This window comes from Babylonia areolata, chromosome 24 (genome assembly GCF_041734735.1).
Source record: "Babylonia areolata isolate BAREFJ2019XMU chromosome 24, ASM4173473v1, whole genome shotgun sequence".
Taxonomy (NCBI): domain Eukaryota; kingdom Metazoa; phylum Mollusca; class Gastropoda; order Neogastropoda; family Buccinidae; genus Babylonia; species Babylonia areolata.
The window spans coordinates 584,638-608,066 of NC_134899.1; the positions used below are offsets into that span (position 1 = coordinate 584,638).

The 23,429-nt window shown below is 45.8% G+C and overlaps 1 protein-coding gene across 1 annotated transcript in view; it reads right to left on the reverse strand.

The window, feature by feature from the left end:
* Positions 1 to 19,109, reverse strand: part of LOC143299029 (heat shock 70 kDa protein 12B-like) — a 46,764-nt gene extending 27,655 nt beyond the window's left edge. The window contains exons 1-2 of the mRNA XM_076612111.1: positions 18,475 to 19,109; positions 10,030 to 10,595 (exon numbers count right to left, since the gene is read on the reverse strand). Coding sequence (XP_076468226.1) covers positions 10,030 to 10,527 — 498 coding nt within the window. The 5' untranslated portion in view covers positions 10,528 to 10,595; positions 18,475 to 19,109. The remainder of the gene's footprint in view (positions 1 to 10,029; positions 10,596 to 18,474) is intronic.
* Positions 19,110 to 23,429: the final 4,320 nt, after the last annotated feature.

Consider the following 23,429-nt stretch of genomic DNA (forward strand, 5'->3'; position numbering starts at 1 on the left):
TCACATCCACAACACCTTTCATCGGGAAGTCATTCACATCCACACACCTTTCATCAGGAAGTCATTCACATCCACAACACCTTTCATCAGGAAGTCATTCACATCCACAACACCTTTCATCAGGAAGTCGTTCATATCCACAACCAACTCATCGTGTCAGCCATCGCCTGCCTTTCTGTTCAGACTGGCATTTAAAGAACCAGTCAGCCCACAGCACAATGCTCCGGGGAAATCAAGAAGAAGAAGAAGATGATGATGATGATGACGATGATTATCATTATCATTATGTCTATGGCTATTACTATTACTATTATACAAACACTCATTAACAGTAAATGACGAAATGCCAAAAAAAAAAAATCAATTTGTACAAACTTCACACAGACAACATGAGACAACTCGTCCTGTCCACGTGGTCACACATTCTCAAACGTGTCAGCCAAAGTGGCCATCATGCACCATGCGGAAGTTGGAGAAAAAAAGGGGGCTGTTGGAACTGGGTCACCACCATGGCCTTGTGAAAAGAGGAACTTTCTCCCGGTGAACAGTCACCACAATGGTCATGTGAAAAGAGGGACTTTCTCACGGTGAACAGCCTGCCGTCAGAAGTTGCTGGTGTGAAGCTCCCTTTACTGGGGCCACCAGTCACTTCCTCGTCAACAACACTGACATCGTTCAGTGTGGGTCAGATAATACTGCTTTGTTCTCTGTCTCTGTCTGTCTGTCTCTCTCTCTTTCTCTCTCTTTGTCTCTCTCTCTCTCTCTCAAATACAGGAACAATCCCGCCTCTCTCTCTCTCACACACACACACACACACACACTCTCTCTCTCTCTCTCTCTCTTCGCTCTCACTGCCTGTCTGTCTGTCTGTCTGTATTCTTATTTCAGATTTTTTTTTAATGTTGTTAATGTTATCTTTTTGCTGTTGTTTATTTGTTTTCGAGGGCTGGATAAAAAAAGCATGTATGTTTAATCTATTACCCTCAGGATATAAAATATACTCTCTCTCTCTCTCTCTCTCTCTCTCTCTCTCTCTCTCTCTCTCTCTCTCAACCCAAACGCTGTGATCTCACTTGTGAAGAGACAGATACCTAATATCCCACCAATTTTAATTTCTTTTCACTGTGTGCATGATCATATTATGTTTGTGTTTATAACAAGCCTGTGGTTGCAAAAACTAATTTCCATGTGGATAGAAAAGGTTTTGTTTCTTTTATCTGATTTTATATTCTTGCTATTTGTTGTTGAATGCAGTTAGCATTTATAAACAATTCAAACAAATGGGTATTAATAACTACAAATTACCTTAAACTATCCTTTTTGTTGTGGTTGTTGTTGCAGTAAGATAATTAAGAATAGAAGAAAGATAATTAAGAAGGGAAGGAAGAAGGAATGACCAAACGTTAAAATGAAGCTTGTTGCAGCAAGATAATTAAGAACAGAAGGAATGGCCAAACGTTAAAATGAAGCTTGTTGCAGCAAGATAATTAAGAAGGAAGAAGGAATGACCAAACGTTAAAATGAAGCTTGTTGCAGCAAGATAATTAAGAAGGAAGAAGGAATGACCAAACGTTAAAATGAAGCTTGTTGCAGCAAGATAATTAAGAACAGAAGGAATGACCAAACGTTAAAATGAAGCTTGTTGCAGCAAGATAATTAAAAGGGAAGAAGAAGGAATGACCACACGTTAAAATGAAGCTTGTTGCAGCAAGATAATTAAGAAGGAAGAAGGAATGACCAAACGTTAAAATGAAGCTTGTTGCAGCAAGATAATTAAGAACAGAAGGAATGACCAAACGTTAAAATGAAGCTCTGTGTGCTTGGGTTTGGTTGTGTAGGAGATCGAAGTGGTTTTTGTTCGTGCGTTTGGTGAAGCTGACCATGGTTGTCCGCATGGTTGGAGTTTGCATGTTCAGAATATGTTTTGCTCGTCTACATGGAATATAAAACAGACAGATCCACACAGTTCTCGTTCTGTCACAGCTGATTCAACTATAAAACAGACAGATCCACACTCTTTCTGTCACAGCTGATTCAACTATAAAACAGACAGATCCACACTCTTTCTGTCACAGCTGATTCAACTATAACGATGTATAATAATAATAATAATAATAATGTACATTTATATAGCGCATTTCTCCATTAATCCTGCTCAGAGCGCTTTACACTTCGTTCCTCATTCCCCGCCTCCCCATCAATACTCCTCTCCACCCTCACCTCCCCCACCCCCCACACACGGAAGCACGTGCCAGAAAACACTCACACAACTGGACATTGGAACCCCCCCCCCCCCCCCCCACCCATGAGATCAGGAAAAGAATATATATATATATATATACGTGTGTGGGGTGGGGGAAGCGTACGTATGAGTAGCGTATGCATGCACAAGCATTTCTATGAATAAGCATGTGTCTAAACTCCTGCTGATTTGTGTGTACACAGTTTCCGAGTCATATTGTACGTTTTATGTCTTGTACCTCCCGTTCCTTGGGACCCGGGAACACCTGGTAAAGAAGCATTCTATTCAGTCTGTTCTTTTCTATTCTATTCTATTCCATTCTATTCTGTTCTATTCTAAACGTTGATAAAAATAATAATGACAATAAGAATAACGACATTAAAACAACAATAACAACAACAATGATAGTAATAATGGAAGGTGCGCGCGCCCGCGCGCGCGCGCACACACACACACACACACACACACACACACACACATTTGAGAGCACAGATCTGGCAGTCGGCGACAGAGATGACAAATCGATCCACCCTCTCTTTTTTATCTTTCCTTTTCGCTGTTTGCCATTTGTGTGAGGGAGGCAGGGGGAGACAGGGGTAGGGAGGAGGAGGGAGGGGAAGAGAAACATCGATCAGCCTCAGCCATGGAAAGCCCCTGACTCATTGCTGCCAGGAATTCCCCTGTACACATCGTCACTTGCTGTGTGATCATCACATCTCTCTCTCTCTCTCTCTCTCTCTCTCTCTTAAAACGGCAGATATGTAAGTCGGACTAAGTGTTACATTTATTCATCAAATGTTTAATCTCTCTCTCTCTCTCTCTCTCTCTCTCTCTCTCTCTCTCTCTCTCTTTCTCTCTCTCTCTTAAAACGGCAGATATGTAAGTCGGACTATGTGTTACATTCATTCATTCATAATAATGTTTATTCATTCAAAACTCTCTCTCTCTCTCTCTCTCTCTCTCTCTCTCTATATATATATATATATATATTGATTCACCCACAGTTTTATACCTCAAAATTACTTGAAATTGTCAGTTTGTTCGATCTTAACCAGTCTGTAACCGAGCCTACACACAATCGTGGTCACATCGTCAATTGGTGTTGCACAGAAATGAGGACTGCCTCCTGAAGTCTACCACCGTCGATCCCACCCTGTCCTCCGACCATCACAGTGTGACGTGTCAACTGAATCCCACCAAACCTCCCACGCCCCGTGGGAGGTGCGCACACTGACCTCAATTGACTTAGACTTATATTTAAAGCTGACCTGCTGACTGATATCCCTTGTGAGCCGACTGCTGACCAGCTATCCACTGCCCTACGCGCTGTACTCGACAAGCACGCCCCGTCGACTCGGCGCCTAATCTCCAATCGTCCCCCGTCGCCTTGGTACAACACCGTGGGACCAGAGCTGTTGGAGGCCAAGCGGGAGAGAAGGAGAGCTGAGAGGCACTGGCGTGCCACTAGTTTGACCGTCAGTAGGGACATTTTTCAGACAGCCGGGAATAGTGTAACAAACATTGTTGACAGGGCAAAGTCAAAGTTCTACTCTTCTAAAATCCTTGCATGCACCACAGCCTAACAGCTTTTCAACGCCACGAACAATCTACAAGGTAAAATGAAAAACACTCCTCTCCCTACAACATTTTCGGTGCAGGAACTCCCTCAAAAGTTTTCTGACTTCTTCACTGGCAAAATATCATGCATTCGTGAGAAGCTTGACTCTGTTGTGTCTCCTTCTTCACCCGTTAAAGAATGCGAATACAGTGGTCCTGTTTAACATTGTTTCCAGCCGGTTACTGAAGATTTTGTGAAGAAATGTGTCTGAGCGCTTGTCCGAAATCCTGTGAGCTTGACCCTGTCCCGTCTACTTTGTTGTTTGAATGTATTGATGTTCTACTGCCACATATTACTCATGTCATCAGTTCTTCCTTACTGTCTGGTTGTTTCCTTGAAAGCTTCAAATCTGCTGTTGTACGTCCACTCACCAAGAAACCATCTTTGGATCATAATTGTTTGAAAAATTATTGACCTGTCTCAAATCTGTCATTTTTATCAATATTGTCTCAGCTGGAACAAAATAGTTTACTTAATTCTCACCAGTCACCTCATAGACGTGGTCATAGTTGCGAAACGGCCCTTCTTAGAATAGTGAATGATTTGCTTTTGGGATTTGATGAGGATAAGATATCTGTTCTTGCTCTCTTAGATTTGTCAGCAGCTTTTGACACTATCGACCACTCTATCCTCTTGAACAGACTTAAAACTTCCTTTGGTATTCGTGACACTGCACTAGCATGGATCACGTCTTACCTGTCAGATCGTACACAGAAAGTGTGTGTGTAAAAGGTAGATACTCTAGAGTATCTGCCTTAAAATATGGTGTCCCACAGGGGTCCGTCCTAGGTCCTGTTCTTTTCGTGCTGTATGCGGCTCCTGTGTCGGATGTCATCAGTCATCATGCGATGTCGCATGAGAGCTTTGCTGATGACACTCCACTTTATCAGACAACTTCCATAGCTGAATTTGATGCACTGGTGACTCAAACACAGGAGTGCATTGCTGGCCTGAAGGACTGGATGACTCTCAATAAGCTGCAACTAAATGATGATAAGACTGAATTTATGATAATCTGTCCAAAGAAGTTTCGCCAACATCCTTCCTTTCCTGACTCTGTTCTGATCAATAGCAAACCTGTTTCACTTTCTCCTTCTGTTCGCAGTCTTGGCGTAATCCTAGACCAGTCTCTTTCCTTCCAACAGCACATTTCCAATATCTGTAAAGTTGCCTATTTGGAACTGCGTAGAATCAGTTCTATCCGCCACTATCTCTCAACCGATGTCAACCAAGACACTTGTATGCACTCTGGTTCTCTCAAGATTGGATTACTGCAACTCTCTTTTGGCCGGCTCTCCCAAATATCCATCAAACAGACTCCAACGAATTCTGAATAACGCTACCAGACTCATTTGCAGAGCTTCTAAATTTGACCATGTTTCTCCTCTCCTTCAGTCTCTCCACTGGTTGCCTGTTTCTGATCGAATAGACTATAAGCTATCCACTCTGACCTTTTCTGCAGTCAATGGATCTGGCCCCAAGTATCTTTCTGAACTCCTCCATATCTATACTCCGTCTCGCCAGCTCTGTTCTTCCTCTGATACTCGACTTCTCACGATACCTCACGTCAGAAGTAAGACCCATAGACACAGATCGTTTTCTTTTCAATCGCCAAAGACGTGGAACAAGCTCCCTGATATCCTCTGTCATTCTGATTCCCTCGCATCTTTTAAATCTCGTCTCAAAACTCACCTTTTCCCTCAGCAATAAGTTCAATTGTGGCAGGTCCACTTCCTTTGCGTTAGCTGTGCTTCACTATGTGTGTATTCATATGTATGTGTACATAACAACATGCATGTATGTGAATGTGTATTGTGTGTGTGAGTGTGTGTGCGCGCGCGCGCGCGCGCGAGCGCGCACGTGTTTTTCTGTATGTTTGTGCGTGCCTATGTGTGCATATGTGTTGAGGGTAGCTGTTAGGTACACATGTATGTTAAAATGTATGTATGCATTGTGTGTGTGTGTGTGTGTGTGTGTGTGTGTGTGTGTGTGTTTAGTCATATTTTGGTGTGTGTATGTAACATTGATGTAATGTGTTAACAAAAGTGTTTTTGTAAAGCACCTTGAGCAGATTTCTGGATAGTGTGCTATATAAGTATCCATTATTATTATTATTATTATATATTTCAAGATTTTTCACAATTCCAGATGGCGCCGACCAATGTCGACATGGGGATAGCTGTCCTGTTCATTGTGTGTTTAATTCTGTTCATGTGTGTTAGGGAAACAGCTGCGATCCTGCTATATGATCATGACATGCTGCTGCGTGTTAGGGAACAGGTAGGTGAGTCCAGTGTTTTGAAATCTCACTTCAGCTCACTCTGTCATGATTTACAATCATCAACAATGAACATGAATGGTCAGCACGCAAGGCTCAGTCCGCGAGGAAACGCGGAAAGCGAGGTGGGGCCCTTTCGAGTTTACGCCAACGAAGTTTTTGCCCACCTCTACCCAGTATGTTCCTGTCCAACGTTAGATCTCTACCCAACAAAATTGACGAACTCACATGTAGCATTCAGATGAGGAGAGACTACAAAGAGTGCTCGGTGTTTTGTTTCACTGAAACATGGCTTAACCCGGACATCCCTGACAGCGCCGTTCAACCACCAGGCTTCACTGTACATAGAGCTGACGGCACTGCTGACTCAGGTAAGCAAAGGGGCGGCGCTGTGTGTTTCTTCATCAACACATGCTGGTGCTCCGATGTCAAAGTGCTTTCGCTTGCCTGCTTCCCTGACGTGGAGTTCCTAACCATCCAGTGCCGACCCTTCTACCTCCCACGCGAAATTCCCTCAGTGACGCTGATCGCTGTGTACATCCATCCCACAGCGAACTGCTCCACTGCACTTGGTCTGCTGGCAGACGAAATTAGCAAGTGTGAGAACAGTTGGCCCGACTCCACCATCATCGTTGCTGGTGATTTCAACAATGCCAGCCTCAAGAAAGAAATGCCGAAGCTGTACCAGCAAGTGGACTGCCCAACACGTGGTGACAAGACCCTGGACCACTGCTTCACCTCCATCAAGAAGGCGTACCACTCGATCCGCCATGCGCCTTTGGGACAGTCCGATCACAGCATGATGTATCTGGTGCCGGTCTACAAACAAAAACTGAAAGCTGAAAAACCAGTCGTGAAAACTGAAACAATGGTCGGCCCCTGCCTTGGAGACCTTGCAGGACTGTTTCGAATGTACAGACTGGAATGTTTTTAAAGACTCTGCTGGGGACTTAAATGAATATACCAACACAGTGTGTGATTATATTTCTTTCTGTGAAAGTGTGTACATTCCATCAAAAAATATCAAAATATTTTCAAACGACAAAATTTGGTGTAACGGGGCTGTTAGGCAAAAACTAAAGGAAAAAGAGAGAGCTTTTCGCGAAACTGATGACAGAATAGTCCACAACAAGGCAAAAAGAGGGTAGAAAAATGCATTATGAAGGCAAAGTTTTTATACAGGAAAAAAACTAGAAGAAAACCTGTCTGCAAACAACTCTAGGAATGTATGGACCAGACTGCAGAACATCACTGATTATAAAATGACCCACCATACAGACAACAGCACTGACAGAACTCTTCCAGACAAACTCAACACATTCTACTCCAGATTCGACAAACCACTGTCTACTTCTGACGTGGTTGCACCCAAAATCCCACCCCCCACCCCCCTTTCATAGTTCAAGAGAGTGAATTCAGACGCCACTTCAGCCGTCTGAAAAAGAGAAAAGCCGCTGGCCCTGACAACATCTCACCAGGCCTTTTGAGGAAGTTTGCAGTCTAACTGTCCAGTGTCTTCATTGACATATTTAACATGTCCTTTCAGTCTTGTGTGGCGCAACACTGCTTTAAGAAATCAGCAATCATTCCTGTTCCAAAAAAGCACAGCTTTATTGTCTTATTATCGTTCCGTAGCCTTAACATCAGTCGTAATGAAAACATTTGAACGCTTGATTCTACAATTCCTAAAAACCTGCATTCCTCCATCTTTTGATCCCTTTCAATTCGCCTATAGAGCGAACAGATCAGTTGAAGATGTCATTAGCATAGGCCTCTACCACGTCCTCAGAGATCTCGAAAATCCTAATATCTATGCCAGGATCCTTTTCATTGACTACAGCTCTGCGTTCAACACAATAGTACCATCAAAACTATATTTAAACTGAAAGACCTCTCGCTGCCTGTATCAATTTGTGCATGGATCCTAAATTTTCTGAGATGCAGAGCACAAGTTGTTAAAGTTGGTGACCTCGCCTCTTCCACATGCATTCTCAACATAGGCACCCCACAGGGATGTGTTCTATCCCCATTGTTGTAATCGCTATTCACACATGACTGTGCAACTCAAAAATTTTTAATGAATGTAACACCATGGTCAAGATTGCCACGATACTACTCTAGAAGGGCTGATTACGAACAGTGATGAGTCAAAATATAGGGAAGAAGTACTGGAACTTGTCAGCTGGCGTGATCAAAACAACTTAGAACTGAACGTATCAAAAACAAAAGAATTAATTTTAGATTTCAGGAACACCCGATATGACCCCTTACCACTTGTCATTAAAGACAAGCAAGTAGAGATCATCAGCGAATTTAAATTTCTCGGACTGATCATTTCCAACGATCTGAAATGGGAGAAAAATGTGGAAAAAAATGTTAAGAAAGCACAACAGCGCCTGTACTTTCTTCGGCGCCTCAAAAAGTTTGGAACTAAAAAATAAATCATGGTTGATTTCTACCGAGCAGTCACTGAAACTGTGCTAACCTTCGCTATTACTGTTTGGTACGGAAACATTTCCAAGACAGAAGTTGCAGCCCTTTACAGAATCGTAAAAACTGCCACCAAGATTACTGGGGCTGATCTACCTTCTCTAGAAGACATATATTATAAGCGGCTACTCAAAAAAGCAAAATCAATCAGCCAGGACGAATCACATCCAGCTTTTGGGATTTTAGAGATGCTCCCCTCTGGCCGACGGCACAGAAGTATAAGGACGAAAACCAATCGCTTCGCCAATAGCTTTTTTCCCCAAAGCAGTCGATGCCCTCTCTCTCGAGCAAATCCAGTATGATAAATAGAATTGTGCAATCAACAATCATCTACCTGAAGATCTAGTCATCAACCCATCCACATGTAATATGCGGCTTCTGTTCAAACGTGTGTGTGTGTGTGTGCGCGCGCGCAGTGCGTGCATGTGTGAGTATGCACAAGTTTTCATAATTTGTGTACCTGAGTGGATTTCTTCAGAATTTTCTCAGAGGACACCACACCCAGCCCCCATCACTCAACCAACCACCACCACACCACCTACACTCCCCACCCCTCTCCCAAACACCACACCACCTACACTCCCCACCCCTCTCCCAACCACCACACCGAACCCTACACACCCTACCTTACACACCCCACCCTACACACCCCACCTTACACACCCCACCTTACACACCCCACCCCTCTCCCAACCACCACACCGAACCCTACACACCCAACCCTACACACCCAACCCTACACACCCCACCTTACACACCCCACCCTACACACCCAACCCTACACACCCAACCCTACACACCCCACCTTACACACCCCACCCTACACACCCAACCCTACACACCCCACCTTACACACCCCACCTTACACACCCCACCTACACTCCCCACCCCTCTCCCACCTTACACACCCCACCTTACACACCCCACCTTACACTCCCCACCTTACACACCCCACCTTACACTCCCCACCTTACACACCCACCTTACACACCCCACCTTACACTCCCTACCCTCTCCCACCTTACACACCCCACCCTACACACCCCACCTTACACCCCACCTTACACACCCCACCTTACACACCCCACCTACACTCCCCACCCCTCTCCCAACCACCACACCCCACCTACACACCCCACCTACACTCCCCACCCCTCTCCCACCCTACACTCCCCACCCTACACACCCCACCTACACTCCCCACCCCTCTCCCACCCTACACTCCCCACCCTACACACCCCACCTACACTCCCCACCCCTCTCCCACCTTACACTCCCCACTCTACACACCCCACCTACACTCCCTACCCCTCTCCCAACCACCACATCCGCCCCACCTAATCCTCCTACACCCCCCGCCCCCCTCAAGACCACACCCACACCCCTTTGGGGCCAGCTGACCTTGTTGTCGTACAGCTTCATCTTGAAGCGGTCGAAGTAGAAGTACTCAGCGGCCTCCTCCTCGGTGAGGTCGTTGTACAGGGACGTGGCCTCAAAGCCAAAGGCGAGGAACTGGCCGTCCGGCTTGAGGAGCAGGCAGGTGGGCGTCTTGTGCAGCAGGAAGCCCTGGGTCTGCCCCCAGTTCTTGTTCACATGCACCGCGCCCCGGCTGGCGGCGAAGGAGTACGCGTAGCCGCTGAACGTCGTGCCGAAGTCGATGGCCGCCACGATGTGGAAGTCCGCCGCCTCCTCGCCCTCCTCCGTCCCCCGCGCGCCTGACGCCGCCCCCTGGTGGTGGTGACTTGGGGCGTACTGGTGGGAAGGGGGGCGCTGCGGGGTGGCGGGGGGCGTCACGTCGTCATCGTCGTCATCATCGACATCTGGGGATGGGGGGTCGTTGGTGGTGGTGTCCCGCAGGGGTTTGGGGGTGGTGGGGGTGGTGGTGGTGGTGGCGGCCATGGTGGGTGGGTGGCGGTGGTGGTGGCAGGTGAATAGGAGACTGATGTGGGTTGTTGTGGGTGGGAGCACTGTGAACAGAAGACAATGTTTGTCAGCAAGGGAATCGGTGGGTGAGTGCACACACACACACACACACACACACACAAGCCTTAGGAGATGGTATGATGAGTCCCTGAAAGACACAAAAAGAGGAAAAGAAACGAAGCAGATGGCAGAAGGCGTGAACCAGTGTCGCCTTCCTGGCAAATACAAAGTATGGTGCCTACAGTCCATGCTGATACCAAAGCTCCTGTGGCCTCTCCTGATATATGATATCAGCTGTAGCACAGTCGAGTCGATTGAGGCAAAGATAACAAGTACACACGCAAATGGCTTGGTTTCCCACCTGGTCTCACTGACGTGGCACTCTACTGTCGCCAAGCAAAGCTGAGGTTACCTCTGAAATCCCTTGTCGAAGAATACAAGGTAGGGAAAGCAAGACTTCTCAGCATGCTGGAAGATTCAGGAGACAGTATTGTGAGATCCAACCAACCCAAGCTGAAGACTGGCAGAAAATGGAAAGTCAGGGAGGCAGTCATTGCAGCGAAAGAAAGCCTTAAGACAAAGGACATAACAGGACACACCCAAACCAACAGACAGGGCCTGGGATCGACAAAGATGGAATGATTGTCCAAGGCAAAGGGGAAAGCAAAAAGAGACATGATCATACAGGAGATCAAGAAGGAAGAGGATGATAAAAGAGTCCAGAAGGCAGTCCAGCAAGGCCTAGCAGGGACAGCGGACAACAAGGGAAAATGCACTTCAAAGGAACCTCAGCTGGAGCGACATGTGGAACATGGCCCCTATGAGGATCAGCTTCATCCTAAGATCTGTGTACGACCTCCTTCCCTCGAATACAAACTTGGTGAAATGGGGGAAAGCAGATGACCCTGCGTACCCACTCTACCCTGACAAACAAACAGTGGAACATGTCCTCAGCTCATGCAAAGCAACGTTGAACCAAGGACGGTACACATGGAGGCACAACAAAGTACTAAAAGAAATTGCACACGTGGTGAGCACTGTCCAAGGAGCACCAACCCCACCAGAAGTTCGAGTAGAGTTCCGCTCTGCAGAAGGCAATAACGTCTGGCCAGGAACAGCACCCAAAGTTTCCAAAACATGGAAACGTGGGCTGCTTGATGGTGCCGAAGATCGGGAATGCACAGTTGACCTACCAGAGAGGAAGAAACACCCGGAAATCATCAGCAAGAGCGGCATGAGGCCTGTGATAAGAAACTCTAAAGACAGCTGGACAGTACAAGGTCTTCAGAGAAGAAGCCCCCCTCAGTCAAGTTAACTCCTTACTCCTAAGGTGGCCGGGCCGAACCCAGGTCATAACTCCTGGATGTCCTTGTATTGCCGCCTTTTCTTTTTTCTGTTTTCCTGGTCCTCAGCAGGTTCGAACCCGCGCCTCCAGGGTGGCCGCCACTTCAGGACTGAGTCACCTTTCTTGCAGACGTTTTAACCACTGAGCCATTGTACACCTAGTTTGAGCAGGGAAATTTAATCATTGTGAAGTTTACTTTCATTCCTGATGTGCCGGGCAGATCGCCTACAAACCCTCTTGTACCAATCTCCATGGCGAGAACTTTGGCTTGGAAGCCAGATTCTCTCAGGCTGCTGGCAGATCACCCACAAACCCTCTTGTACCAATCTCTATGGCGAGGACTTTGGCTTGGAAACCAGATTCTCTCAGGCTGCTAGCTAGGCCAGCATACTTCTTGGTTTTGTAGATGTGGACTTCCTCCATTGTGCTTTCGTATGGCACAGTGAACTCAATCAGAATCGCTTGTTTCGTTGCCTTGGAGAGGAGTACTATGTCAGGCCTCATGCCGCTCTTGCTGATGATTTCCGGGTCTTTCTTCCCCTCTGGTAGGTCCACTGTGCATTCCCAATCTTCGGCATCATCAAGCAGCCCACGTTTCCATGCTTTGGAAACTTGGGATGCTGTTCCCGGCCAGACCTGACATAGTACTCCACTCCAAGGCAACGAAACAAGCGATTCTGACTGCACTCACTGTGTCATACGAAAGCAGAATAGAGGAAGCCCACATCTATATGGCCGAGAAGTATGCTAGAATCTGGCTTCCAAGCCAAAGTCCTCGCCATAGACAAGAGGGTTTGTGGGCGCATCTGCCTACAGTCTCATGAAGCAGCTATCAATTTCTGGCAGAGAGAGGATATGGGCTCTCAAGGCAATGACAGAAGCAGAAGGAAAGAGTTCCAACTGGATCCGGTCGAGGAGGAATGAAAGTAAAGTTCACAAGGTTTGAATTTCCCTACTCAAACTAGGCGGGCGATGGCTCAGTGGTTAAAACGTCTGCCAGAAAGGTGACTCAGTCCTGAAGTGGCGACCACCCTAAAGGCTCGGGGTCGAACCTGCTCACGACCAGAGAAAACATGCGGCAATACGGGGTCATCCATGAGTCATGACCTGGGTGTGGCCCGGCCCCATTAGAGAGTGTAGGGAGTTTAGGGGCCGAAACACCTGACGGAGGGGGGCTTCTTCTCTGAAGACCTTGTACTGTCCAGCTCTCCCTAGAGTTTCTTATCACTGTTGTTCTCATAATGTCCCTTGGTGGTTGTTCTGATAATGTCCCATGGTTGTTGTTTGTTGTTCTGATAATGGCTCCATAGTTGTTCTGATAATGGCCCTTGGTTATTGTTTGTTGTTCTGATAATGGCTCCATGGTTGTTCTGATAATGTTCCATGGTTGTTGCTTGTTGTTCTGATGACGGCTCCATGGTTGTTCTGATAATGGCCCTTGGTTATTGTTTGTTGTTCTGATAATGGCTCCATGGTTGTTCTGATAATGTTCCATGGTTGTTGCTTGTTGTTCTGATGACGGCTCCATGGTTGTTCTGATAATGGCCCATGGTTGTTGCTGTGATAATGTCCGTTGGTTGTTGTTGTTCTGATAATGTCGCTTGGATGTTGTTCTGATAATGTCCCATGGTTGTTGCGATAATGTCCCATGGTTGTTGTTGTGATAATGTCCCTTGGATGTTGTTCTGATAATGTCCCATGGTTGATGTTGTGATAATGTCCCTTGGATGATGTTCTGATAATGTCCCTTGGATGTTGTTCTGATAATGTCCCATGGTTGATGTTGTGATAATGTCCCTTGGTTGTTGTTGTGATAATGTCCCATGGTTGATGTTGTGATAATGTCCCATGGTTGTTGTTGTGATAATGTCCCATGGTTGTTGTTGTTGTGATAATGTCCCTTGGTTGTTGTGATAATGTCCCATGGTTGTTGTTGTGATAATGTCCCTTGGTTGTTGTTGTTGTGATAATGTCCCATGGTTGTTGTTGTGATAATGTCCCTTGGTTGTTGTGATAATGTCCCTTGGTTGTTGTGATAATGTCCCATGGTTGTTGTTGTTGTGATAATGTCCCTTGGTTGTTGTTGTTGTTGTTGTGATAATGTCCCATGGTTGTTGTTGTGATAATGTCCCTTGGTTGTTGTGATAATGTCCCTTGGTTGTTGTGATAATGTCCCATGGTTGTTGTTGTGATAATGTCCCTTGGTTGTTGTGATAATGTCCCATGGTTGATGTTCTGATAATGTCCCTTGGTTGTTGTTGTTGTTCTGATAATGTCCCATGGTGGTTGTTCTGATAATGTCCCATGGTTGTTGTGATAATGTCCCATGGTTATTGTTGTTGTTCTGATAATGCCCCATGCTTGTTGTTCTGATAAAACGGCCCATGGTTGATGTTCTGATAATGTCCCTTGGTTGTCATTCTGATAATGGCCCATGGTTGTTGTTGTGATAATGTCCCACGGTTGTTGTTGTCATTCTGATAATGGTCCATGGTTGTTGTTGTGATAATGTCCCACGGTTGTTGTTGTCATTCTGATAATGGTCCATGGTTGTTGTTAATGGGCCTTTGGCCGCCTTTATTTCTATCCCCTCCACCACCATCATAGACAGCAGCACAGCAACTACCAGTACCACCACCACTGCCACAACTACCACCACTACCACCTTAATCATAGCAGAATAGCAACCACTATCACCACCATCATCATCACAGACAGACGACAGCACAGCAACCACCACCACCTCTGATATGTCCACAAATTTGCAACACTTGTGACTTGGCTTTGTCATTTCATGTAGGTCTGCTGTTGTTGTGAAGGGAAACGTGGTCTCTCAAGTGCACAGAAATGAATACAGTATGTCAGATGGTATGCCAGCCCTCACAAAGTCACTTGCTAGCGAAGCAGCCGAGCATGAAAAACTCTTCTCCACATCGGGATCTGGGTACCCCTCCTCATGTTTACAAAGCGGGTATGATGTCGTCCCAAGTACAGTGTGTCCTTGCCGTAACCTTGCAATGGAAATGGCAGCACCATGTACCATTACTTCTTTTTTACCAAATATTTTAGCGGAGATTTTCATGCCGGAAGCTGTCCATTGAGGTGGTCCAAGACTTCAGTCGAACCCCCACTCAAGATAATCACCGATGGATTGGGTGACGGTGGTCAGTCACAAGCTGCTTCTGGCGTGATCACAGCACTGCTGATCACATTTTCATTTTTATAGCATCAACACAGAAACACCTACTGTGTATAATAAGTCATATGTTGCATTGCCGGACTTTAAGAAAGCGTTTTGATATGATAAATAGGCAATATATGTGGATGACATACAGAAAAATTTAACAACAGGTAAAATGCAGTCACACAGAAGTATGTAGGAAATGGTGAAAACGAGTGTGAGAGTTAATGGTGAAACTACGAACATTTTCTACTGCCCTCGTGGTCTTAACACATGGCGAAAATTGCATTCCATTTTGTTTTCCTTATACATAAATGAACTAACAAATGATATTATTTATAATGGTAAACAAGGTGCTGTTCTAACTCCAGATCTTATCGAAAGATGGTAACTGGTTTACGATGACGATGCACTCATTTCCTCTTGTCACTGGTTTACAACGCCACCTGAATATTTTGAAGGAAACTATTCATAGCCTGGGTCTTGCTGTTAACTTAGATAAAACTACCTAATGATACAAGCTATTTAATGAATCAAAAATTATTTGTTGTGTGTGGTGTTTTCAAACACATATCGTATGTACTAAGATGTATGTGTGCGCGCGCGCGCGTGTGTGTGTGGGGGTGGGGATGGGGTTGGGGGTGGGGGGGTTGGGTGCGCGCGTTCGTGCGCGCGCGCGTGTGTGTGTGTGCATGCGTGCGTGCGTGTGTGTGTGTGTGTATGCATGCATGCGTGTGTGTGTGTGTGTGTGTGTGTGTGTGTGTGTGTGTGTGCGTGCGTGCATGAATGTGTGTGCCTGTATGTCTCTGTGTGTTTGTTAGTGAATGCGTGTGTGTGTGTGTGTGTGTGTGTGTGTGTGTGTGTGTGTGTGTGTGTGTGTGTGTGTGTGTGTGTTTCTGTGCTGTACAAAGATGACACAATCATACACGCTATCACCTACATTTCAGGAATCCCAAGTTCAACAAAGCAGTTCTGTTGCCCTGGGTAAACACAGCTTTTTCATTTCCTTTTAACTAACAGTCGTTTCCTACACACACACACACACACACACACACACACACACACACACACACACACACACACACACACACACACACATCTGCTGTCTATATGCTTGTCTGTCTATTTTTCTAACTTTAAACCTTCTCTGTCGTTCTGACTTTCTGTCTCCTTTCCATCTCTCGACTGTTACCTTTACCCGTCTGTCTGTCTGTCTCTCTGTCTGTCTCTCTCTCTCTCTCTCTCTCTCTATATATATATATATATATATATATATGTGTGTGTGTGTGTGTGTGTGTGTGTGTGTGTGCATGTATATATATGTAGCTTTCTCTCTCGTTTTTCCTCTCTCTCTTTTCTTCCTGAATTAAGTTAATGATGTAAGAGTGTCGCATTGCATGTTGTAATCGTGTCAGTATCATATGTAAATTTATTGCTATTTACGTTTGTATTATTTCTGTTGTTGTTGTTGTTCTCGGTAGAATTTTTGTGTATTTCGTGTAATTGTTTATTTACATATATCTTTTCCAGACCCCCACTTCCCCCATTTCTTCCTTTTTAAATTAAAAAAAAATTTCTTCTCTTTTTTTATGAGGGCAGGATGTAAACAAGCTGTATAAGCTTATTCTTTTACCCTCAATAAAGATCATTTTGACTTGACTTGACTTGACTTGACACACACATACATACATAGATGCACGCACAGTGGGAACGATACATAACACTGTGGGAACAATACAGAACACTGTAGGAACGATACAGAACACTATGGGAACGATACAGAACACTGTAGGAACGATACAGAACACTGTGGGAACAATACAGAACACTGTAGGAACGATACAGAACACTGTGGGAACGATACAGAACACTGTAGGAACGATACAGAACACTGTAGGAACGATACAGAACACTATGGGAACGATACAGAACACTGTAGGAACGATACAGAACACTGTGGGAACGATACAGAACACTGTGGGAACGATACAGAACACTGTAGGAACGATACAGAACACTGTGGGAACGATACAGAACACTGTAGGAACGATACAGAACACTATGGGAACGATATAGAACACTGTAGGAACGATACAGAACACTGTGGGAACATGAAACGATACAGAACACTGAGGGAACGATACAGAACACTGTAGGAACGATACAGAACACTGTAGGAACGATATAGAACACTGTAGGAACGATACAGAACACTGTGGGAACATGAAACGATACAGAACACTGAGGGAACGATACAGAACACTGTAGGAACGATACAGAACACTATGGGAACGATATAGAACACTGTAGGAACGATACAGAACACTGTGGGAACATGAAACGATACAGAACACTGAGGGAACGATACAGAACACTGTAGGAACGATACAGAACACTGAGGGAACGATACAGAACACTGTAGGAACGATACAGAACACTGTAGGAACGATACAGAACACTGTGGGAACATGAAACGATACAGAACACTGTGGGAACGATACAGAACACTGTGGGAACATGAAATGATACAGAACACTGAGGGAACGATATAGAACACTGTAGGAACGATACAGAACACTATGGGAACATGAAACGATACAGAACACTGTAGGAACGATACAGAACACTATGGGAACGATACAGAACACTGTAGGAACGATACAGAACACTGTGGGAACGATACAGAACACTGTAGGAACGATACAGAACACTGTAGGAACGATACAGAACACTGTGGGAACATGAAACGATACAGAACACTGTAGGACCGATACAGAACACTGTAGAAAGGATACAGAATACTGTAGGAACGATACAGAACACTGTGGGAACGCTATAGAACACTGTAGGAACGATACAGAACACTGTAGGAACGATTTAAAACACTGTGGGAACGATGTAGAACACAGTAGGAACGATACAGAACACTGTGGGAACGATACAGAACACTGTGGGAACGATGTAGAACACAGTAGGAACGATACAGAACACTGTGGGAACGATACAGAACACTGAGAACGATTTAGAACACTGTGGGAACGATACAGAACACTGTAGGAACGGTATAGAACACTGGGAACGATAAAGAACACTGTGGGAACGACACAGAACAATGTAGAGACACTGTAGAACATTGTGGGATCATGGAACCATATAGAACACTGTGGGAGCGATACAGAACACTATGAGAACAGAGAACGAAACAGATCACTGTGGGAACGAAACAGATCACCATGAAAACAGAGAACGATACAGATCACTGTGGGAACGATACAGAACACTGTGGGAACCACACACACACACACACACACACACACACACACCCCACACCTCAACAAGTCCTCAACTTAGCAACGCAGCCTTAGCGGGCCTGAAAATAGCAGTGACAAAGTCCTACCTGTGACTGCAGTGACTGACGAGGACGGAGATGGGCCCGACGTTCTGTCTCACAGGCCGACTGACGGAGCACGCCGATCAATAGCTGTGTGTACTCACTCTGACACACTCCGGCACTGACTCTCACACCTTCCGCCACTTTCTTTGTTGTCACCGCTCTGACAGCTCCACTCTCCGTCTGTCTCTGTCTCTGTCTCTGTCTCACTGCAGTGGGTTCATTTCGAAAGTTGAAGTCCAGCCACGTCCGTCTGGGATGGTGATCTGTGCGCGTTGAAGAACTCCGGGTGCAGCGGTGGAGTGAGGAAGCTGTCGTTCAACGGATGGTTCCAGAGGCCGAGCAGGGGGAGGGCATCTTGTTGACGCGGCGCCAGGCAGGCTGGGCAGAACAGAGTGGAGTGATTTTCCCCTCCGCCTCTCGTGACGCTCCCAGCATTATGCAGCAGCTTGCGCGTGCGCACGCGACTCTCGTGGTGTGGTGAGGTTGGTTAGCATTATCGATCTGTCGTGTGAAGCATGCCGGGTTGGTGCCGGCCTGCAGGACTGTCGGTGCTGTGTGAGGGGGGTGCCAGCCTGGTCTGTGACTGACTGATGCACACTGCTGGAGTCACCGCACCGCACAACACCCGTCTGTTCTGAGGTAAGATTTCTCGACCTTCTTTCTGGGTTATCTCACAGTGGACACGGCGAGGCCGCGTCCTTTCACGTCTGTATATTGGAGTATATCTTCCTGTTGCTTTTTTGTGCTGCTGAAGTGTGTGTGTGTGTGTGTGTGTGTGTGTGTGTGTGTGTGTGTGTGTGTGTGTGTGTGTGGTGGTGTCGTGTTGTGTTGTGTTGTGTCGTGTCGTGTTGTGCTGTGTCGTTGTATGGCGGTGCACTGAGTGGTGTCAGGCTGGCTAAGCATTGCCCACTGTCCCACAGTGCCCCCTGACCCAGGGCTGTGCTGTCTCTTCCAACACTCCTCCCGCTGTCTGAAGGCAACTGGTGTTCTGTCCACTGTCCCATGGACACTTTTCGGCATCCGTCGTCACCAACATTCGCCTTCAGTTGTTGATTTGCTGCATACTTTTTTTTAATTCCCCCATGTCGGCTTTATATTTAGTCTCTACCTCCTCTAATTTTCTTGTGTCGTGTTTTAATCAGTTGTTGTCACAACAAGATTGAGTGTTTCCGAACTTCCCATGTGATACACAGCAGCCCGTTTCCCTGTCGCTCCAAAGTGGGTGTGTCAAGGTCACGTGACGCGCGTGGTTCCTTCATCTCGTGCCTTTCCCAGGTCAGCGTGACCTGCAGCACAGCACATGGGACTGCATGAGGCAGTGAGAGGTCCGTGAGTCACGTGTTAGTCACACACTTGTGTCCGCTTTTTGCCAAGTGTTGCCTCTGTCATGTCAGTATCATGTCAGTCTCACCAAATGCTGCCTCTGTCATGTCAGTGGCATGTCAGTACCACCAAGTGTTGCCTCTGTCATGTCAGTCTCACCAAGTATTGTCTCTGTCATGTCAGTCTCACCAAGTGTTGTCTCTGTCATGTCAGAACCACACGTGTTGCCTCTGTCATGTCAGAACCACAAGTGTTGCCTCTGTCATGTCAGAACCACAAGTGTTGCCTCTGACATGTCAGTCTCACCAAGTATTGTCTCTGTCATGTCAGTCTCACCAAGTATTGTCTCTGTCATGTCAGTCTCACCAAGTGTTGCCTCTGTCATGTCAGAACCAAAGTTGTTCCTGTCATGTCGACTTTTCGCCAAGTTATGCGGGCAGTTTGAATTGTTGTCTTTTCGAAATGAGTTTCAACTCAAGCTCTGTGGGGTGGTATGGGTGTCCGGTTATAAATGATGCTCTCTCTCTCTCTCTCTCTCTCTCTCTCTCTCGATATAGATAGATAGATAGATAGATAGACAGAGAGGTGGGGTGGGGGGAGTGGCTGAAAGAAGGAAGGGGTGGGGTGGGGGAGTGGCTGAAAGAAGGAAGGGGTGGTGGTGGGGGAGTGGCTGAAAGAAGGGAGGGGAGGGGTGGGGGGAGTGGCTGAAAGAAGGGAGGGGTGGGGGGAGTGGCTGAAAGAAGGGAGGGGTGGGGTGGGGGGAGTGGCTGAAAGAAGGGAGGGGAGGGGTGGGGGGAGTGGCTGAAAGAAGGAAGGGGTGGTGGTGGGGGAGTGGCTGAAAGAAGGAAGGGGAGGGGTGGGGGGAGTGGCTGAAAGAAGGGAGGGGAGGGGTGGGGGGAGTGGCTGAAAGAAGGGAGGGGTGGTGGTGGGGGAGTGGCTGAAAGAAGGAAGGGGTGGTGGTGGGGGAGTGGCTGAAAGAAGGAAGGGGAGGGGTGGGGGGAGTGGCTGAAAGAAGGGAGGGGAGGGGTGGGGGGAGTGGCTGAAAGAAGGGAGGGGTGGGGGGAGTGGCTGAAAGAAGGGAGGGGTGGGGTGGGGGAGTGGCTGAAAGAAGGGAGGGGAGGGGTGGGGGGAGTGGCTGAAAGAAGGGAGGGGTGGGGTGGGGGGAGTGGCTGAAAGAAGGGAGGGGTGGGGTGGGGGGAGTGGCTGAAAGAAGGGAGGGGAGGGGTGGGGGGAGTGGCTGAAAGAAGGGAGGGGTGGGGTGGGGGGAGTGGCTGAAAGAAGGGAGGTGGCGGTGGTGGACCATACCACACTCATCACACACATACACACACCACAAACACACATGCCAGAACACACCACAACACAACACCACAACACACACACACACACACACACACACACACACACACACACACACACAGAGTCGCAGTCCATAACTATGTCTTATGGAATATCCTGCATGTGCTCACAACTTATTGCTTTTACTTTTTGTTTCCTTGTTGTGTTTAGTTTATAGTGTCCATAATAAAACGGGTTTTACGACAATTAAATGAGTTCTGAGTTCACACACACACACACACACACACACACACACACACACACACACACACACACACACACACACACACACACACACACACACACACACACACACTGACTGACTGACTGACTGACTGAAACCATTTATTGTCAGATTAAATGTTTGTTGTACTGACATTTTCGCAACCATTTGAATAAAATATTAACTGAGCAACACAAGGAAATTCTGATTTGAGGGAAGGTATGATTTAAAAAGAACATATTTAACAAATCAATTTACCAAATTTCATTAATATCATTATCTCAAAAAATATTCTAACGCACACACATACCCACATACGTGTCTCCCCCACCCTCCTCCTCCATACATCCATGCATGCACAGAAACGCCCATTATAATTCCCCCACCTCATTACCCTGCCCACTCACTCACACACACACTCACACTCACACTGTCTCTCACTCTTTATCATCAAATTAAGGTTTCGTAATGTAATCAAGACGACATATTACATGTTAGGGTCGAACAGTTCCACTAATTAGAATAATGGGAACTTTGCTCTACAAGTAAATCTGACGCTATCACCCAAAACGAAACACTACTTTGGATTAAATAAAACAGAGGGGAACCTCTGCAGCATACACACACACACACACACACACACACACACACACACACACACACACACACACACACACACATATATATATATATATATATATATATATATATATATATATATATATATATATATATATATATATAAGAAGGGGGATGAAATAAATTAGAAAAACCAATTGGATGGCTTTTAATTAGGTCAACTGTGGTTTTTGTCAGAGACCAACCATTTTCTTTGCCAGGGTGAAAAACGCTGGACATGGTGAATGGAAGATTAAAGGATGTAATCATATCATGAAGGGGTTTGAAATGTAAATGTGTATCTGGACATTCGAGCACAAAATGTGGGATGTCAAGGGTCTTAACACAAATACATAGTGGTGACGGTTTCAAAAATCTGCATAACCATGCATTAGTTCTTAGCCTGTGTGTCAGGTTTCTTGTGGAAATCGATCCTGGGGGGTTAGTGCCTTTTCTTACTGGAAGAGAGAGATCCCACCAGAGCTTCTTCTTTGAGTTTTTTTAAGAACTGTTTCTGTCTGAAACTCCAGATATATGTTGAAAGAATAGTACAGGCTTCAGAAACAGAAATAGGGGTATTGTAATTGATTGAAACTGAATTGTTCGATGCCGCTTCCTTGGCACAAAAATCGGCCATTTCGTTGCCACGAAGATTAGAATGTCCAGGAACCCACAAGAGTGAAATGTCGGAGCCTCGCATAATTAACTGGTGGATTAAATACAAAATTTCGTACATAATATCTGCTCGTTCAGATGAAGATTGATTATTTAAAGCCATCAATGCTGATTTTGAATCAGATAGTATAAGGATTTTTGCAGGCACAAGAGGCATATCACTAAAAAAAAAAAAAAAAAAAAAAAAAAAGGTGAAAGCCATCAGAATTGCAAACAATTCAGCAGTAAAAATTGAACAACCTTTAGTTAAGTGGAATCTCTTTTTAATGTTAAGCTCGGGGATTACAAAAGCGACTCCAACTTCAGAGTTACTACTGATTGATCCATCTGTGAAAACACGGAGGTAATATTTGAAATGTGTATTAATTAGTTCTTTGGCCCGAGAGGCAATAATGAGTGGACTGTCACTCTTTTTTAATTGTCCATATGTAAAAATAATATTTGCTTGCTCAGTCAGCCAAGGCGGATGAAAACAATGCGGAATTTTCACAATCTGGGAAAGAGACAGACTGCAACTCTCAAAGACTGACTTAGTAAAATCGAACAAGGACGTGTATACAGCTTTGTTACGAATTTCTCTACAGATGTATGTTTCTTCATCAATTTCAGAGACAACCGAATTTGAAACAGCTCTAGCCCTTACCATGTAGTTACAGGCACTTAATTTCCTGTGTTCAGGTAATGGTAAAACACCAGCTTCTTTGTATGTTTTGTCGATTGAAGCCCATCGCGGTAACCCAGTTTGTCAGTTTAAGAAGATCAGAGTTTGAAGCAGTGAAAT